We start from the raw sequence: 17,102 nt of genomic DNA, 5'->3' as shown, positions 1-17,102 counted from the left end.
AGAGGTGTGGGATTTGGGAATCCCACAGGGGTTCTGTCACCCACCTTGCCTGAGCATGGCCAGCACCCAGGACTGGACCTCCTGGCCGTGTGCCCGACCTGCCTGGTGTGCCTCGGGACAGCCTGGGGAAGTGCCCGTGGCCATGGGGGTGGATGCTCTCCGGCTGTCACCGTGCATCTCCGGCCTCCCAAAACCTCCCCAAAGCACTGGAAGGACCCTGCTGAGCCCCCCAGCGAGGGGACAGGGGACATGGGGCTCACGGAGGCCGCTCAGGAGGTGGGGACCGCTGGATGCTTTGGACCCGGAGGCCTTGGGCACCCTCGTGCCTTGGCCGCATCGGCCGTTCCCTCGTCCCGCCGCCCAGCCTGGCTGGGGATCCCTGAGGATTTCTCCTCCAGCGGCTGCTCCCGGGGCTGCGTTGTGGTTTCTGTACGAGCTCCCACCTGCAATAAAGTCTCAGGGTTCGGAGGACGTCGGGGTGCGCGTTGGTGTGCGCAGCCGGGGGCACGCGCTGACCCCACAGAGCACGGGGAGCGCCCGCACCCGGCTGGGTGCTGCCCTCCCGCTGCTGGGATGCTGGGATGGGCCCAGTTTTGGGGACACCGTGCCCAGAGATGGCCCCAGGTTTGGGGACACTATGCCCAGGCTGGCCTCAAGGTGGCAGTGGCCACCTTTGTCCCCAGGAGAGCCCTGCAGGTCTGGGGTGCCGGGCAGGGTCAGCACCCCAGGGGGCAAGGGCGCTGCTGGGACCCCCACGGCCGGGGCTGGATGGGGCAGCCTGTGGGGCTGGGGGCTTCTGTGGTCCCCAAGGGATGGGGACTATGGTCCCCAGGGGTGAGGGACTGTGCTCTGAAGGGCAAGGTCCCCGTGGGAGAAGGGCCGTGGTCCCCGTGGGTGAGGGGCTGAGGTCCCCATGGGTGACAGACCACGGCCACCAGAGGGGAGGGTCCCCATAACGAAGGGTCCTTTCCCCCATGGGTGACAGGCTGTGTCCCTACAGGGGAGGCACACATATCCCATATCTCTGGGTCTGCCACGGGGGCCTCAACCAGCCCGAAACCTACAGGGGCAGCGGACGGGCAGCGGTGGGGCTGGCAGGGGCGCCTGGCACGGGTGCTGGGTGCGCTGCGGGCTCCTGCCCCCGCCTCCGCCCGCCTCCAGCCCTGCCTCTCCCGGGCACTTTGCTCCCAGCGGTGGGAGAGCAGGAGCGGGGTGTGCACGGGAGGGCACGGCACGGCACGGCACGGCACGGCATGGGGTGGCACAGCGGCAGGACCCCCGGCCCCACGGCGCACGGGCGCTCCCCGGGGGTGCCCCGCGGCTGAGAGCCACCCCAGCCCCGCACTGCAGGTGAGCTGGGGGCACTGCGGTGGGTGGGGGGCAGCTGGACGGCCCCACCACGGCCCTGCAAACTTTTGGGGGCTCTGTGGGCACTGCTTTGGCCCCTCCAGGGGTGGAGGTGGCATCCTGGGGTGGAGGGTTGGGGGATGAGCCCGTCCTCCCCATGCCTTCTGCCACCCCTAAATCCCTTGGTGCATCCTCCTCCGGAACGCACCGCGGTGCTCCTCCATCACCAAGGGCCTTCGCCTCTCGTGGTGCAGCCACCTCCTCTTCTTCATCTTCCTCTTCATCCCCCCAAGGTGCTGCCTCCTGCGAGGGCAAAGCTGCCCCTTGGGCTGCCAAAGCTTTGCCCGGTGCTGTCGGCTCCTGCAGCAAGGAACCTGTCCCCCGCTGTCCCTCTGAGAGCCACCTCGGGGCAGGGGACAGGCCTGGGGGTGGGGGACGTGGTGGGCTGCCCCCAGGGCGCTGCACAGCCCCGGAGCTGCTGGGGACCCCGGGGAGGGCACAGCTCCTGTTTGGGCAGCTCCTGGGAGCGGAAAAGGAGCGGACAGAAACCAGGTCACGCTCCCCTGCTGCCAGGGCTTTGGCTGGGCGAACCACGTGGCGATTAGGGACAAGGGTCCTTCTGCAGTGCGTTTTGCATAATTCCCCCTTGTTTTGCAATTTCCAACAGCTTAAGAGGGAAGAAAATCCCCGTGTGTCCCAGGCCCGAGCTTCACGCCACCCCGAGCCCCTTGGCTCCGTCCCCCTGCCCCGTGTCCGACGGGCAGCTTGTGGCCCTGCTGGTGTCCCCAACCCTTTCTGCCTCTGCTGTCCCCCCCGTGTGCCATCCCGCTGTCCCCCCCAGCAGCTCACGGAGCAAGGGGGAGGCAGGTTTCATGCCTCGTGCATCCACAAAGCGGGCAGGGCAGGGCTCAGCATCACGCTCCCAGCTCCACGGCTCTCCGTGCCGAGCCTCCAGCTCCCTGCCGGCCCCAACGGGGAGCCAGCGCCGGGCTCGGAGCCCCTGCTCGGCCCCAAACCCTCCTGGAGGAGCGCACGGGGACGGTGCCGGGCAGGGAGAGCCTCGCCGGGGACGTCACCGACGGGCTGGAGCGGGCGGGCGGTGACGTGGCCCCGGGTGGGGGGTGTAAATCAGAGCAGTTTAAACCGCTGACTTTGATCGTGACTAAGATGAGGAAGCAGAAAACCTTGCCTGCTGAGAGCACGGCTGTCAAATGTCCTCTTCTTTCGCATCGGGATTTGTCAGAGGTTTTCCCAGGGGACGCTTGCCCGGGAGCAGCTCACTCGGGGTGCCGCGGGCAGGCTGTCCACGGGCCCTTCGTGTTCACCTCCAGAAGTTGCTCTCTCCGCAGGGCCATCCAGCCCCACGCTGCTGCTCACACCTTTTCCTTGCGTGTTTCTAGCATCAGATTATTTTATTTATTTATTTTTTAATTGGATTCTTCGTGTCTTACTCATTTATTGACCTGCTTCATGGAAAGCGGCTTTGGTTACCGAGACGCACGGCACGGCTGCTCTGGCAGGGCTTCGTGGCGCACTGCTTCGGCTCACGCGCCCTCAGAGGTGGGAAGAGGAAAGAAATCTCGTGGTCCCTCCTGTCCCCATCAGCATCACGGCTCGGGGACGAGCCGCAGTGGGTTTGGGACCGGCAGCAACCCCTCCGGAGGGGGTCCCGGCCGGGCAGGGCTCCCGGTCCCTGCTTCCCCTCCGGTTTGAGGGGAGCTGAGCGAGCTCCCGCTGTTAATGTTTGATCCGGACCTGCCTGTGCCCTCTGAACTCGCCCCACCGCCAGGCTGCCCGCGGTGGGGAGGCCGTGCCAGGGCTCCTGCTTTGGCCCCAAAGCCGCGCTCAGCCCAGAACTCAAACAAAAAGAGCTGGGGGGTGCCCGCCCAGCTGCCTTGGATTGCTTTATGATCATCTCTGTCAACTCGGGGCTGTCCCCGTGGGGCCGGGGCAGGACAGCTGGCAGCTCACCTGAGCCACGGATGTGCCCTGCAGGAGATTCCTGCCAAGCACGCTCCCTGCCAGCAGCTGCACGGCGCGGTGGTGGCGAAGGACGGGGTAAAGGGGACGGGGGGAGAGGGAAATATGGGGGAAAAGCGGGGGCAAACCGGCATCCCCATCGCAGCGCCGAGCCCTGCGCCAGCCCGGTGCCCACCAGCAGAGGTGGCACAAAGGGGGCACCTCCCCGGTGCCGGGGGGCTGGGGGGGTTGTGCTGCGGCCACCCCCTGCCCAAACGGTGGAGAGGTGGCCAGAGAAGCTCCCTCTGGCTGCTGGAGCAGCAGGAGCTGAGCTTCGGATGCCTGGAGAGGGCAATGGCAGCGTTTCACGGCTCGCCCTCGCCCCTCGTCCCCGGGGAGTGCTTTGCGGGGCGCTGAGGATCCCGCGCTTTGATCCCAGCAACGTGCGAGGGGGAAATGTCCCCGATGGCTCCTTGGGGAACTCGCGCTGTCTGGGGCTGCTGGGGCCGGGGCTTGGCGCGGGCACAGCTCCTCTCCGCCCCGCTGAGCTCATCGCCCTCCTAGGGAGAGCAGCCGGCAGCTGGAGGCCCCGCGCCGCGCAGGGACCCTCTCCCAAAGGCTCCTCCAACAGCCCCCCGAGGATTTCTCCGGGCCACGCCACCCCCCTCACCCCCCCCCAAACCCCCCAGACAAGCCTTTCTTCTCCTCCCGCTTTTCTTCTTGGCAGGGCCCCCCCCTGGGACCGGCAGCATTGTCAGGATGGTGCCAATTAGGCTGAGCCGGCTTCCAAGAGGCCGGGCTGGCAGCGAGCGGGGCTGCTGGTGCTCATCAAGGCCTCATTGTTCGCCGCGCCGCGGGTCTGCTGGCCGGGCCCGGGCGCCCTGCCCGGCTCCGCGCGGCGCGGGTGTCACGGCGCGCCGCTCCGAGGGACGGTCCGCGGGTGTCACTGGGGGGGCTCCGAAGGGGAGGACGTGTCAGGCTCCGAGCCCGGAGCTGAGAAAAACCAGAGATGGCATCAAAGTGGCCGGAGCTCCTGGAGGGGGGGAAAAAAATCTGGCGTCTTTGGCCGCCTTCCCCCTGCTTTTTGTGCCTGACAATGGGCCGGGATCAGCAGCTAACGTGTGGTTATTAACTGCTCCCCCAGCTCCGGCCGGGAGAGCATGGCAGTCCCAGCGAGGATGTTCCCAGTTGCCCTGTGGACGCCGACCCCGACGGCCTGGCCGGGAGGGAACGGCACGGCAGCGGCGGCGGAGGAGGCCAAGTGCGTCTTCAACGAGGAGTTCAAGTTCATCCTGCTGCCCATCTCCTATGGCATCGTCCTGGTGGTGGGGCTGCCCCTCAACAGCTGGGCCATCTGGATTTTCGTCTCCAGGATGAGGCCCTGGAACGCCACCACCACCTACATGTTCAACCTGGCCGTCTCCGACACGCTCTACGTCCTCTCCCTCCCCACCCTGGTCTACTACTACGCCGATCGCAACAACTGGCCCTTCGGGAAGGCGCTCTGCAAGATCGTGCGCTTCCTCTTCTACGCCAACCTCTACAGCAGCATCCTCTTCCTCACCTGCATCAGCGTGCACCGCTACGTGGGCATCTGCCACCCCATCCGCTCCCTCAAGTGGGTGAAGACCAAGCACGCCCGCCTCATCTGCGTGGGCGCCTGGCTGGTCGTCACCGTCTGCCTCATCCCCAACCTCGTCTTCGTCACCACCAGCTCCAAGGGCAACAGCACGCTGTGCCACGACACCACCAAGCCCGAGGAGTTCGACCACTACGTGCACTACAGCTCCTCCGTCATGGCCCTCCTCTTCGGCGTCCCCTTCCTGGTGATCGTCGTCTGCTACTGCCTGATGGCCAAGCGGCTCTGCAAGCCCAGCTTCTCCAGCCCCGGCCCCCGCGTGCCCTCCTTCAAGCAGCGCTCCATCAAGATGATCATCATCGTCCTCACCGTCTTCGCCCTCTGCTTCGTGCCCTTCCACATCACCCGCACCCTCTACTACACCTCCCGCTACTTCCAAGCCGACTGCCAGACCCTCAACATCATCAACTTCACCTACAAGATCACGAGGCCCCTGGCCAGCATCAACAGCTGCCTGGACCCCATCCTGTACTTCATGGCAGGGGACAAGTACCGGGGGAGGCTGCGCCGGGGGGCAGCCCAGCGCCCCCGGCCCGCGCCCACCTCGCTCCTGGCCCTGGTGTCCCCCTCGGTGGAGAGCAGCGTGGGGGGCAGCTGCTGCACCGGCGACCCCCGAGGGATGGGGACGGCGGGGAGCGGAGGTGGGCGGTGAGGGGGGACGGGGAAGCGCTGCGTGGGACCCCCGGTCCCCCCAAATCTGCCCGGAGTACTGACCGCAGGCCCGAGGGTGGGCGGCTGTGGGGCACGTCCCACCCCACGGCGGTCCTGGGGACACACGAGGATGGACAGGTCACCGGGAAGATGGCACACGTGGCCCTCCTGGTCTGCTCGATGGCAGCCTGCAGGGGCCAGGCTGATTTTGGGGACGGAGAAGGAGCACCCCTGCCTCTGGGGTTAGTGACACACGGACAGCCGGGGCGGTGGCCACGGACCTGGCTGGGGTCTTCCTTGAGCCTTTGCCACTCCGCCCAATGCTGCCAGGGGATGGGGCTGGGGGTCGAGCCTCCCACTGCTGCTGCCCTGCATGGTCCCTGCGGTGGGGACCCTTGGGGAAGGCTGGGGAGGGAGGCGGTGAGGGGTCCTGCTGCTCATGACCCCAATAAAGCACCTTCCCCCTCTCCACATCGTGCCGTGGTCCTCCCCGTGCCAGAAGGAGGAGGGATGGGGTGGCTGCGGCGAGGGGGCAGGGGCACGGCCCCTCTGTGCGCTGGCACGGGGCCAGGCTGCTGGAGGGGGTGGCACTGCCGTGACGAGGGACAGGTGGCGAAGGACTCCTGGGGAATCTGCCTTTACGGGTGTTTGCTTTCCAAATGTTTGCCCAGAGCCTTTGTTTAACCAGGTGCCTGCGTAAAGAGGAGCAGGCTGGAGATGGTTATCAGCGCTGGTGACTCCCACGGCAGCCTCGGATGGGACAGGGAGAGACGGGGCTGTCCCTGCCCTCCCACGGCCCCCCCGGTCCTCCCCAAGCATGGGGAAAGGGAGCCCAGAGCATCCTTGGGGTGTCCCCCCAGCTGTGTCACCTGCAGCACCACAAAGCCCCCCCCTTAACGCCCACACATCCCAGCGCTGTGCCCTGTCCGATGCGGCACCCCCAGCACCAGCAGGACGCAGGGAGGGGGTGGAAATTTGTATTAGGGAACGCACCCGGCCGTGCCGAGGTCACTGCCACCCGTCCCCAAGCCGGGGCGTTCTCCCCCTCCACGGGGGGACATCTCCCCAGCCTGCTCCTGCCCCCCATGGGGAAGCCACCCCCGGGAGCTCCTTCCTCTTCCTCACGCCACCCCGTCCCCTCCCTCCGCTCACGGCCTCCTGGCCGGCGTGGGGGGACCGTGCCCACCGCCGGCTCTCACCCCCACGGGTCCTCGCCAGCCTTCGGGTGCCACGGGAGGAAGAGGAGGAGGGGGAGCCGCAGGGCCACGCACCAGCCCCGCGTCCCCGCGTGTCCCCCTTGCGCCGGAGGGGGGCCGAGACCCCCACCCGGCGGCGCCCGCCGCGCTCACACGATGCGCAGCTCGTCCGCCTCCGACAGCCCGTACTTGGTCTTGTTCTCGTTGAAGAGCTTGAGCAGGGAGCGGACGTAGAGCTCGTGGTACATGTCCACCGTCTCGCGGCTCGGGTCCTCGATCTTGGGCACCGTCACCGGCTCGCCCACTGCCGGGAAGGGGGAACCCGCTCAGATCGCGGGGCAGCGCTCAGCTCATCGGGGCCACGAGCTGGGCTGTGCCTTCCAACACCACCCAGGGCATCCTCCTCCTCCTCCTCCTCCTCCTCCTCTTCCTCCCCACGCCCTCAAACCCGCCGGAGGTGCTCACCCACAGTGGTGATGGGCCGGGCGTAGGGCAGGAAGCCCCGGGACCGCACGGAGGTGAGGCCCCTGCCGTAGAAGACGCAAGGAGCGAAGCCCATCATCTTCTGGAAGCGCTGCTGGATGCTCCTCATCCAGCTGCCCTCCTCAAAGACCACCTGGCGGAACAGGTCGTTCTCCCCGAAGGAGAAGGAGGGGACGAGGTAGGCCCTGCGGAGGGGAGGTGGCACGAGGTGAGGGGACACCGGGGACCCCGCTCCCCGCCGGCGGCGCCCGTGCTCACCCGTGCTGCAGGGCCATGCGGACGAAGCCCTTGCGGTTCTTCAGGATGAGCGTGGTGATGCCAGGCCGGCAGGAGAGCGACTCGGCCGCGCCGCCGATGACGATGGCCACGGCGTTGCCGGTGCCCTTCTTGGAGAGCAGGTACCCGATGGCACGGCGCGTCACGGGGCACAAGCCTGCAGCGGGGACGGCAGCGCTGAGCTGAGCGCAACGCCGCGGGGACGGGGACCCTGCGAGGGACCCCAAAGGGCAAAGGGGTCCCCCTGCTGCGGGAGAGACCTCGGGGGAGCCCCCCTGCCCGCGGGTGCTGCCCCCGCTCACCCCCGCTCATCAGGTACTCCCTGAAGAGGGGCAGGCGGAAATTTCCAGCCAGGGTGGTGAGGGAGGGCCGGATGCCCGGGAACATCTCGGCGAAGCCGGTGGAGCCCGTGACGAAGTTGCAGAAGGCGCCGACGCAGAGGATGCCGTGGGGGTGGGAGCCGATGATGTAGTTGTGGCTGGGGGACAGCTCGTGCGTCTTCACCAGCTGCGGGGGCAAAACGGGGCTGGGGCAGGGGGCACCAGGGCTCCAGGATCGGTCCCCACGGCAGCACCGCGTGTTGCAAGCAGGGGACACGTGGAACAAGGAGCCTGGCCCAGCGCGGGCGTCCCGGTGCCTCCTTTTGGGTGTGGGCATCCCCACCCGGCACCCCGCTCCGTACCTTCACGGGGAAATAATCCCGAAAGTGCCTCCACACCGGCCATCTCCGCAAGCACGGCAGCCTCCTGCCACCTGCAAACCATAGATGGACAGGGTAAGTAAAGCCCATCACAACAAGCTGACTGCTAAATAATCCACGTAGGCCCGCTGCATCCCTCCTTCTGCCATTTTTTTGGCCTGTCTGCTGCGCTGAGAAACGGGGGTGCCCCATCCCTCCGTACCTTTCTCCGGCGTGTCCCAGTCAAAGATGACCCAGGCCAGGTAGAGCGCGGAGATGGGCCAGAAGCTGGTGAAGACCAGGTAGACGAGCAGCAGCAGGCTGACGGTGCCTGCAGGACGGGGACGGGGATGAGGATGGGTGAGCCGGTGCCTGGCCGCCCCCGCCACCCCCCACGGCCCCACTCACCCAGCAGCAGGAAGCTGAGCACCCACTGCAGCACGGCCAGGAGCTGGAGCCAGGCGCGCACGTCCCGCTGCGAGGGCCAGGGCACGGCGAGCAGGGTGCGCAGGGTGGCCAGGAGGCTGGCACGGCTGCCTGCGGGGACGGGACGGCTCAGAAGTGGCCACCCCGGTGCAGAGACACCGAGCTGGGGGTGGCCCCGGTCCACCCGGTGCTGGATGGGCTGGGGGATGCCCAGCCCCGAGGCCAAAATCCACCCCCCAGCAGTGCCAAGGACAGCGGCGAGGGGTGAGGCAGGGGAGGGGTGGCCGTCCCCAGCACCAAGCCCCCGCGGGGCCAGCGCGGCCCCGCTCGCTCCGGCTGGCCCTGGTGAACCATTAACAAACCCCGGCGGGGTGCCAGGATCCAAACTCCACCGCACGGCCCCATCCCTCCTCCCCGAAACGGGCCTGAGGCGCCTGTCCTGACGGGCAAAGGTCCAGAGAGCGCCTCAATGGCACGCAGCGGGGCTTGGGAAAACAACCCAAAATCTCTCAGAAGAGACAAGTGGGGCAGGAGGGGGGGGACGGAGCTGTCCCCATCCAGGCCGGCCACCAGCCCCCGGGGGGAGCAGGCAGCGCAGGCTCAGCTCATCCTAGCTCAAACCCAACCATCAGTGGGGCAACTGGGACGAACAGAAGGCCAGAGCCATCCCCAGCGGGGAAGGATGGGCTTCCCTCTTCCCAAAGCACTGGCCCCACTCTGAACACCCCCCTGCTCCTCCACGAACACCCCCCTGCTCCTCCACCTGCCCAGAAATCCTCCAGCCCCGTGGTTTTAACTTGCCCAAGCCCCGTGATGTTTACAGCGAGGACACAGCTCTGCCCGGCCCAGCTGTGCCGACCCAAAAGTTGCGTTTTTAGACGTTTTCATGCCGCCTCCCCGCACCCCAAGCACTCCACAAATCTCCAAGGCCACACAACGAAAACCATCGACCGAGCCCAGCAACTGTGCCAGTCCCCAGATACCCCCGGAGCCTCCTCCAAGGATTTTGGCCTCCGTGGCTCTCGGCACTGTGGGGACCCGGAGGAGAATTCGCAGCATCTCGCAGGAGGAACGTTTCCTACCGCACAGTAGGCATTAACTTCAGAAATCCCACTCCCGTTGAGCAACTTTGTGCTTTCCTCTGGTGCCACTAACCCCAAACTGCCCCAAACGCCCCCCTTCCCCCCGAGCAGTCAAAAGCAAAGAGCCAACAGTGACAGCAAGCGCTTATTGCCGGAGCGTTAGGAGCCCTCAGACACGCTTCGGGTATTTCTTACCACTCAGATTTTGGGAGCAGGCTGTGATGATCGTTTTCATGGTGGCGGGGAGCTCTGCTCCACAGCACAGCTCAGCAGGTTAAAAGGCGAGTTTGGAAATCCCAGCGGCGATTGATCGCTGGTCCAGCCTCGGTGACCGCCCCGGCCGAGCCGAGGGAGGCTGCACGCACGGAGGGGAGCGGAGCGGAGCCAGACGGAGGGGCCAGGACAAACCCTGGGGTCTGTGGGAGGAGGAGAAGCCACGCAGGGCACCGAGGAGCCCCAAAAAAAGGCAGCTTGGACGTGCACAATTAGCAGGGCTCCTCGTTGGTGCCGGCAGCCGCCGTCCCCCAGGGAATGGTAGCGTCCGTGCCGTGGGTATTTCACAAACCGCTGCCACGCTCCGACGGTGTGACGCCCTCGAGGGACGCCCCAAAACGTCCCCCCTGTGCTCCGTGGGGTCTGGCAGGCTGGCGAGGTGCCTGGGGACACAACCTTCTGCAGCAGCTCACCAAACAGCCGTCACGGCGGGCCGTGGCTCTGGCTGGAAAACAGGCAGGTGAGACTAGAGGGGTTGGGGGTAAATAAAGGAAAAAAAATAGGAGAGAGTTCAAAAAGAGTGAAGAAAAATGAAGCAAAAGCAGCAGAAGCAGCCCTGAGATGGGGCTCCAGGCCAACAGCGAAGGGACAGGGAGGAAATGCGGGATCTCACCCAGCAGAGCTGCGTCTTAGGAGCTGCCCTCACAGAAGGACTTGCCGGGAAGAGCAGGCTAACAGCAAATGTAGGAAGGGTAAATTGATGTGTAAGAATGCTCATTATTAAAGAAAAAAAAAAAAAAAAAAAAGTTTTGGAAGGTGCAGAACCCACAAGGAAAAACAAACAAACAAACAAACAAACACACCCACATGATCTTTTCTAGTAAATCAGAGAAACGATATCTGGAAAAAAAGGGGCAACTCCATCCACTGCAAGCGACATTCAGCATCACTGAGGGAACTCAAGAGCAGCTGGGATGGCTCTGTGGCTGTGTAAATGTCTAAGCTCTCCTCAGTCCAGCTGGCTGCTCAGGTGTGCCTGAATCATGCTAATATGAAGGAAAAAAAAAGCTGAGTGCTTTCAATTTTTAGTGTTCCTTGCATTTTTAACAGGTTTAGAACAATCTCACCAGCAGCTGCTGGCCCACAGCTGGCAGGCACAGAGCCCCCAGCAGCAGTTCCTCCGTTGCTCACCCGGCAATGGCAGTGCCACTCTCTGGATGGGCGCAGGTACAGCACGGCCGTCACGTTCTCTCTTCCCAGTCAGTCGAGGAGCAGCACCAGCTGCAATTTAAGCTTGTTTGGAGGACTGCAGACACAGTTTTCACCCCTTCAGGGTTATCCCATAAGCAGATCGCAGAGCACGCTGACCACCAGCGCACTGCTCTTCTGAAAACGGCGCTGCTGGTCCCAGCGTTGGTCCCTGCAGCACTCCACGAGGGTCCCAAACACACCCACACCACCACGTGTACCTACACAACACATCTACAGCTGCACAGAGCCCACCACACCAAGCAAAGGGACAAACATTTATATTAAGGCATCTGTACTATGTGTACTACCAGCATTTTAACACTTTGCCCTTAAAATATCTGCTCTGCTTAACACAAAGCTCCCCAAAGCTCCCAAACCCTTCATTCTGCCAGCCTGGGGATGATGAGGCTGTGGAAAGGCCACCAGTAGCCCTGGCCAAACTAAGTGGCCATCTGACATTTGCCACCCCCAACTCCCAGCAACCAGTCCTGCACATTTTCTCTGAAAGGAACAAAAAAAAAAAAAACAAGGGATTTTCACAGCAAGAACTAGGCAGAACAAGAGATTTTATTTAGTCTAAAATATAGAGGAAAAAAAAAATAAATACATCCACCAACAATACAAAGAGAAGTTTCCAAATGCATGTACTTTTCTTTCAAGGACTTCCTCTGACTGGGAGAGCAGAGGCAGTCTGGCCCCTCAGACAGCGCCCCGCTGACAGGAGCTCTGCGGTGCCACTGTCCATGACGAGCTCGCTCTCAGTCTGACATTTCATGTAAACCAAAGCAAATTGTCGTGTTTCCTCCTCCGACTCCAGTGACTCCCAGAGAAGCCAAGGACACCTCTGCATATGTACAGTGCATTTATTCCTATATCGCCAAGACACAGGCAATTCTGACAGGATTTCCATGGCCCTGCTCTCTCTGCTGCCACAGCATCAGCCCATGTTCTGCCGATTGCCGTAGCCTCTCGGGTGTGTATCTTTCCAGTCATCCCAGTCTCGAGCTTTTTTAAGAGCTTCCTCATCGTCCTCCTCCTCCTTTTTCTCCTGCTGCTGCTTCTGCAACTCTTCATCAGCTGTATCTGCTGAAGGTCAAGAACAAGAGTGAGGGACAGTAAGACAACGGGAAATGACAAGACGGGGTCTCCGAACAGAATCCCTCCAGGAGTCAGCCTAGACAAAGCAGGAAATGCCGAGGAGCAGCCAAGCAATCCATTTATCCTGAAGCCTAGTGGAGAAAGCCAGAGGGTATTCTACACCCTGAGCACATCCCCTACGCACCATTCTCCTCAAGAGGGTTCACGAATTCTCTGTTTCCATTTTTGCCCTACCCCTCCTTACCTGATGGCTTCTGAGGTGCACTCGGACCATGCATTGCTTCTTCCCTCCTGCGCTGGTCATACCAATCATTTACGGTCATAGTCGGGAGGCTAGGATAGCCAGCACCAAACACCCTGCAGGAAGAGAGAGAGGGTCGAGGAAGGCACGTCACGTCCTGTATGAATTGCAGAAACACCAATAACAGCGCACAGAACTACCCCGTAGATCTCCAATTTGTATCGATAGCACGAGGCGTGTTACCAAGACTTTGCCCAAGGAGGGTATTTCCACAGTCTGGGCCTTCAGCAGCAGACTGCTCAGAAACACAGCCAGGATAGCACTGCAGGAGTTAATTCTGCTGCTTTAGAGAGGCAAGGACTGCTTTGTTCCAAAGATCTCGAAATATTTGTCCAATCCCTAGAAGAATGCTGTCCGCTGGCTCAGCTTGCCCATGAGGACACCGAGAACTGAATCAGGCACAGCTTAGCTAAAGAGGTATCTGTAACCCTCAAATCAGATAATGTCAAAACCACAAGAAATCTGTTTTCTAGCCCACTTTGTGGTTTAGCTGCTGTATCACCTGCAAGAATCTCATAGCACCATGAAGTGCTGAGATCTTGTTACCCTACAGAAAGCCCTATGGTAAAAAAATTTAAGTAACAGGCTATTGGAACTGGTGGCCAGGCAGGTACCACAGCTTCTCAGCCCCAAAGATGACTAATTTGAACCCACCAAAATCCTCCGGAGTTTGTATTAGATTAAGTGACTGCATGTGCTTTTCTATGTCATGCTCTTTATTTTTAAAGAGCAAAGAACAATCCTGTTATATCACATCGAGGTTAGAGGGGCAGAGAAGCCTTGCCTCTTCCACAGCTTACTAAACAGCAAGCACAGGGCCTATAAACTAACGCAGTAATACTTCAGTACGGTCTCCTCTTCTGCCATCCCAACAGAACAACCAGCATCAGCCGAGACTCTGAAGCGTGCTGGTAACAGAAGAAATGACAGAAAGTGGAAGAAACGTGTTAGAAGTTTCCCTGTCCCCTGCCCAGATGCACAACACATGCAGTCTCGATGCGACACGCTGCCTGACGATAACGACTGTGCTTCTGCCTTTGAAAGAGTGTCTTGGGTTTGACGTGGGAACAGAGCGCTGCATCACAGCGCGTTAAAGTAAGCAAAAATAAACATACTTAGACTGAACAACGTCCCGGGTAAGAATGAAAGGTTTCAGTGGAGCTCTGACTTGCCGGGCAGTACCGTGAGGTGGTGCTGAAGACTGAAATCGCAAACAAGAGTCACAAAATAATCACGTAGATAAGAGTCCCCGTCTTGGCTTCCCACCCCCCAGACAAGTTACTAAGGGTCTTGTAGAAAAGAGATGCCTCTGCTGTCACAGCAATGCCCCAAGACGGACAATTCAGCCCTTAATCCAGTTTAAATCATGAACTCCATCTGTGAGCTTCCACAAATCACTTCTCTTTGTGCCTTTGTTACACCCGTTCCGATCAAAGCAGAAAGCTGACAGAGCTAAACCAGATCAGCTCAGATCAAAGCATGAAATACAGCTTATTTTTTCCATGGATCAAACACAGTGCACTCTGAAGCAAGTAGAGCTCATCATTCACGAAGATATCACCCAGGGCACTACAGAAGAGCAGAGCTCTGCAATGCCAGTAATGAATTGCACAAACCAGCCGTGCCAGCAAAGCTGGACTATGGTACACTTAGGCACGTTATTATTAATTTTTTAATTCTAGACAGATGTTCTAGGTGAGAAGCATAAAGCCCAGAAACACTGTGCCACACAAGATTTGTTTTCCTCATACAGAACGGGCATGTTTTTTCTGTAACATCACGATGTTCTGTAGGCTAGAAGTGTAGGCTTGAAAGAAAAAAATCACCAGGGTCTTGTTTTAAATGACAAATGTATTTAGTTCTTTAGAGTTAAGGGTCTGGTACAACCCAGCAAAGCGGAGAAAAGCCTCTGCACACAGATCAGTTCAGCTCTGATGTTCAGTGCTCGAGCATTTTACACGCTGTGACTGTCTAGGACGTGCGATAGCACCAGACAGGCACTAATGCAAAAATCAGACCACTGGCTGTTCGGAACTAAACCACGCCCTGTCCATTTATATTGTGCATGAGCTAGACTTTAACCTGGAATTCACAGCACAAAACTTAGGAAACTGCTAATGAATTGCTCTGAGGTTCATCTACCCACAACAGTGTCTGTCATCAGGTCTAACCATGCAGAGTTCACAGGACCTGCAAATAGAGAGATCTCATACCTGTTTCGCTGCATCTCTGTTCCTCAGGATTACCATTTCATGGTCAATGCTCTCGATTTCCTCAAAGCTGATGTTGACCCATTTCCGGATTTGCAGTAGGTAGAATTCCCGTATCTGATCCTCATCTGCCTGCCCACTGTCCACAAAGGTTCTCATAGAGGCCAGCCTGTTCTCCAGTTCCTTCTTCTGCTTGTACCTGGCTCAAAGAGAATTAAAGGACATAATTTCAGTAAACTTTCTCTAGCATGGCCCAGATACAGTGCTTAAGTCTGTGTAAGAGCTTTAAGATACTTTCACGTGTTTCAAATGAAAGTTGCATACAGAAAGGTAGGTTCTGATGACTTACCGATCTAATTTATGAAGCTCCTATTGTTAGGAAGTTTTAGGAAGACAATTTAAATTTAAAGACAGGGCCACTCCCAATTATTTTCTTTGTGCTAAGAGGCCAGCAATCCCAGCTGAGGATTGCTGACACAGAGGGCATCCAAGAGAAAGGACACAGCATACAAGCGTTGTTCTATAAAACAGACTCATCCTCAATAACTCCACAGAGAACCCTTAAAAATACATCTTAAGCACACGAGCATCTGCCTGTGCTGCTGTGGGGCAAAGCAAACCACTCCCTTCTGGGCTGTTGGCAGCAGGGCAAACTCTCTGCAGACAGCCACTGAGAAGGGCAGCTGGGACGAGAGCTCTGGAGCCGGCGTGAGGATCCAGGCTGTCAGAAAACGGTGATCTTGCTGCCTCTGCTTTTCACTGGGAGCTGACATAATTGCAACGCCTCGCTCTGCAGTCAGGTCAGGTAGGAACCTGCTGATGGCAGGGCTGGCAGTGCGAGGTGAGCACACCCAGACCTGCCTCACGCACAGTGCCAGGCTGCCCGTGCTGCACCGCCCCACAACATATCCTGCTACCCCAAATTTGTCCCACCTGGGTTACTTTTAGGACAGAAACTGCGTTTTGGTATTTATGTAATTTAAACTGCTCTCAAGGCCACCTTGGGCCTGTCAGTGTCACTGCACAAAGCAACAGTTTGCCTGCCACAATCCTCATCCCAAACACAACGGAGGGGCATCGACGGCCGCTGAATTAAAGCTCAGATGAGGACATTTGGAGGAAGCTTCCAGCCTGGGCGGCTTCACAGAGCTTGTTATTAGGGAGCTGACCGCGAGGAGCTTTAGTGCGACTCCTCTCCGAGGACCGGGCGCCACCACCACAGCCACAGCCACATCCCCACGACCCCCGGGCCACCCCAGCCCACTGAGGGCCCATTTGAACGCCTTGAACCGCGTTCAGCCCCAGCCTCCTCGCCCTGCTCACCTCTCGATCTTGGCCTGCCGGCCGGCGGCCATAGCCAGCAGGCTGCGCTGGGCGGCGGGGCCGCGGGCACCGGTGCTGCCGGCCTCCTCCTTCTCCTTCTCCTCCTCCTCCTCCTCCTCGGCCCCCGGGGCGGCGGGCGGCGGGGCGGCGCTGAGCCCGTAGGCCCGGCAGAGCTGCAGGAAGCGGCAGAAATGGGCCCGGGCCGCCTCCAGGTGCTCCCGCCGGCGGCTGGCGTCCACCTGCCGCAGGGTGAGGGCGCCCAGCAGGGCGGGCACCGCCAGGTACCTCAGGTCGGCCGACGCCACCTCGTCCAGCTCCTCGTTCTCGCTGCAAGGCACAGCCCCGGCGTCAAGCCCCTGTTTCAGCCTCCCGCCGCCAGCCCCGTCCCCGCCGCCTCCTCACCTGAAGAGCTCCAGCTCCGCCACCATAGCGGCCGCCTGCCGCAGCGCGCCCAGCCCCTGCCGCACCTTCTCCTGCACGGCCGGAGCCCCCGAGGACGGCTCGGTGCCGGCATCCACCTCCTCCCACAGCCGCCAGCCCGTGGCCAGCAGCTCCGGCAGCCGCGCCCCGCCGCCGGGCAGCTCCGCCATTGCCGGCCCGGCTCCGAGCCTCCCCCCTCAGCCCCGCCGCTTCCGCCCGCGCCCGCGCCCGCCCCCGCCGCCATCTTCGTGAGGGCGCCGCCGCCGCCATCTTGGTAGGGGCCCGAGGGGCCCCTGAGGGAAGGGGGAGGTCCGCGCTCGGCTAAAATCGGGCTCCGGGCAGAGCAGCGAGACCGAGGAAGTGTCCAAATCATAACATTAAATCAGCAAACAAACCAGAGAGTCGTAGTGAAGCTGACAGTGCTGGTCCCTTCACCTCTTAGCCCCCCATTTACTCCAATTTACCCCAATTTGCACCGCCCCCATAAAGCAGCAGATCCCTGGTCTATTTAATTAATAGCATTAAACAACGACGCACACAAATTTCTC

The 17,102-nt window shown here is 60.9% G+C and overlaps 3 protein-coding genes across 4 annotated transcripts; 1 reads left to right on the top strand and 2 right to left on the bottom strand.

Moving 5' to 3' along the window:
• The first annotated feature begins 1,220 nt into the window (after positions 1 to 1,220).
• On the top strand, positions 1,221 to 6,360 carry P2RY4 (pyrimidinergic receptor P2Y4). The gene is made up of 2 exons (XM_082770637.1): positions 1,221 to 1,350; positions 4,451 to 6,360. The coding sequence occupies exon 2, from the start codon at positions 4,467 to 4,469 to the stop codon at positions 5,595 to 5,597; it is 1,131 nt and encodes a 376-aa protein (XP_082626763.1). The 5' UTR covers positions 1,221 to 1,350; positions 4,451 to 4,466; the 3' UTR covers positions 5,598 to 6,360.
• A 209-nt stretch (positions 6,361 to 6,569) lies between these two features.
• LOC309883005 (diacylglycerol O-acyltransferase 2-like) lies at positions 6,570 to 10,264 on the bottom strand. The gene is made up of 8 exons (XM_082770639.1): positions 9,934 to 10,264; positions 8,639 to 8,767; positions 8,454 to 8,561; positions 8,234 to 8,304; positions 7,854 to 8,058; positions 7,534 to 7,708; positions 7,258 to 7,460; positions 6,570 to 7,096 (listed from the first exon to the last, which is right to left on the bottom strand). The coding sequence occupies exons 1-8, from the start codon at positions 9,971 to 9,973 to the stop codon at positions 6,942 to 6,944; spliced, it is 1,086 nt and encodes a 361-aa protein (XP_082626765.1). The 5' UTR covers positions 9,974 to 10,264; the 3' UTR covers positions 6,570 to 6,941.
• A 1,477-nt stretch (positions 10,265 to 11,741) lies between these two features.
• Positions 11,742 to 16,737, bottom strand: IGBP1 (immunoglobulin binding protein 1). 2 transcript variants are annotated; one of them, XM_082770643.1, is made up of 6 exons: positions 16,537 to 16,737; positions 16,135 to 16,461; positions 14,815 to 15,010; positions 13,717 to 13,802; positions 12,545 to 12,657; positions 11,742 to 12,288 (listed from the first exon to the last, which is right to left on the bottom strand). In XM_082770643.1, exons 1-6 carry the CDS (start codon positions 16,722 to 16,724, stop codon positions 12,140 to 12,142), a joined length of 1,059 nt encoding a protein of 352 aa, XP_082626769.1. In that variant the 5' UTR covers positions 16,725 to 16,737; the 3' UTR covers positions 11,742 to 12,139. The 2 variants fall into 2 exon arrangements, with proteins under 2 accessions (XP_082626769.1, XP_082626770.1); XM_082770644.1 differs by having other exon boundaries at positions 11,742 to 12,285.
• Positions 16,738 to 17,102: the final 365 nt, after the last annotated feature.

This window comes from Aythya marila (assembly GCF_965140915.1).
Source record: "Aythya marila genome assembly, chromosome: 13".
Classification (NCBI taxonomy): Eukaryota; Metazoa; Chordata; class Aves; order Anseriformes; family Anatidae; genus Aythya; species Aythya marila.
Note: the sequence above shows the minus strand (reverse complement) of the source record. Positions and strands in the feature narration are given on the sequence as shown.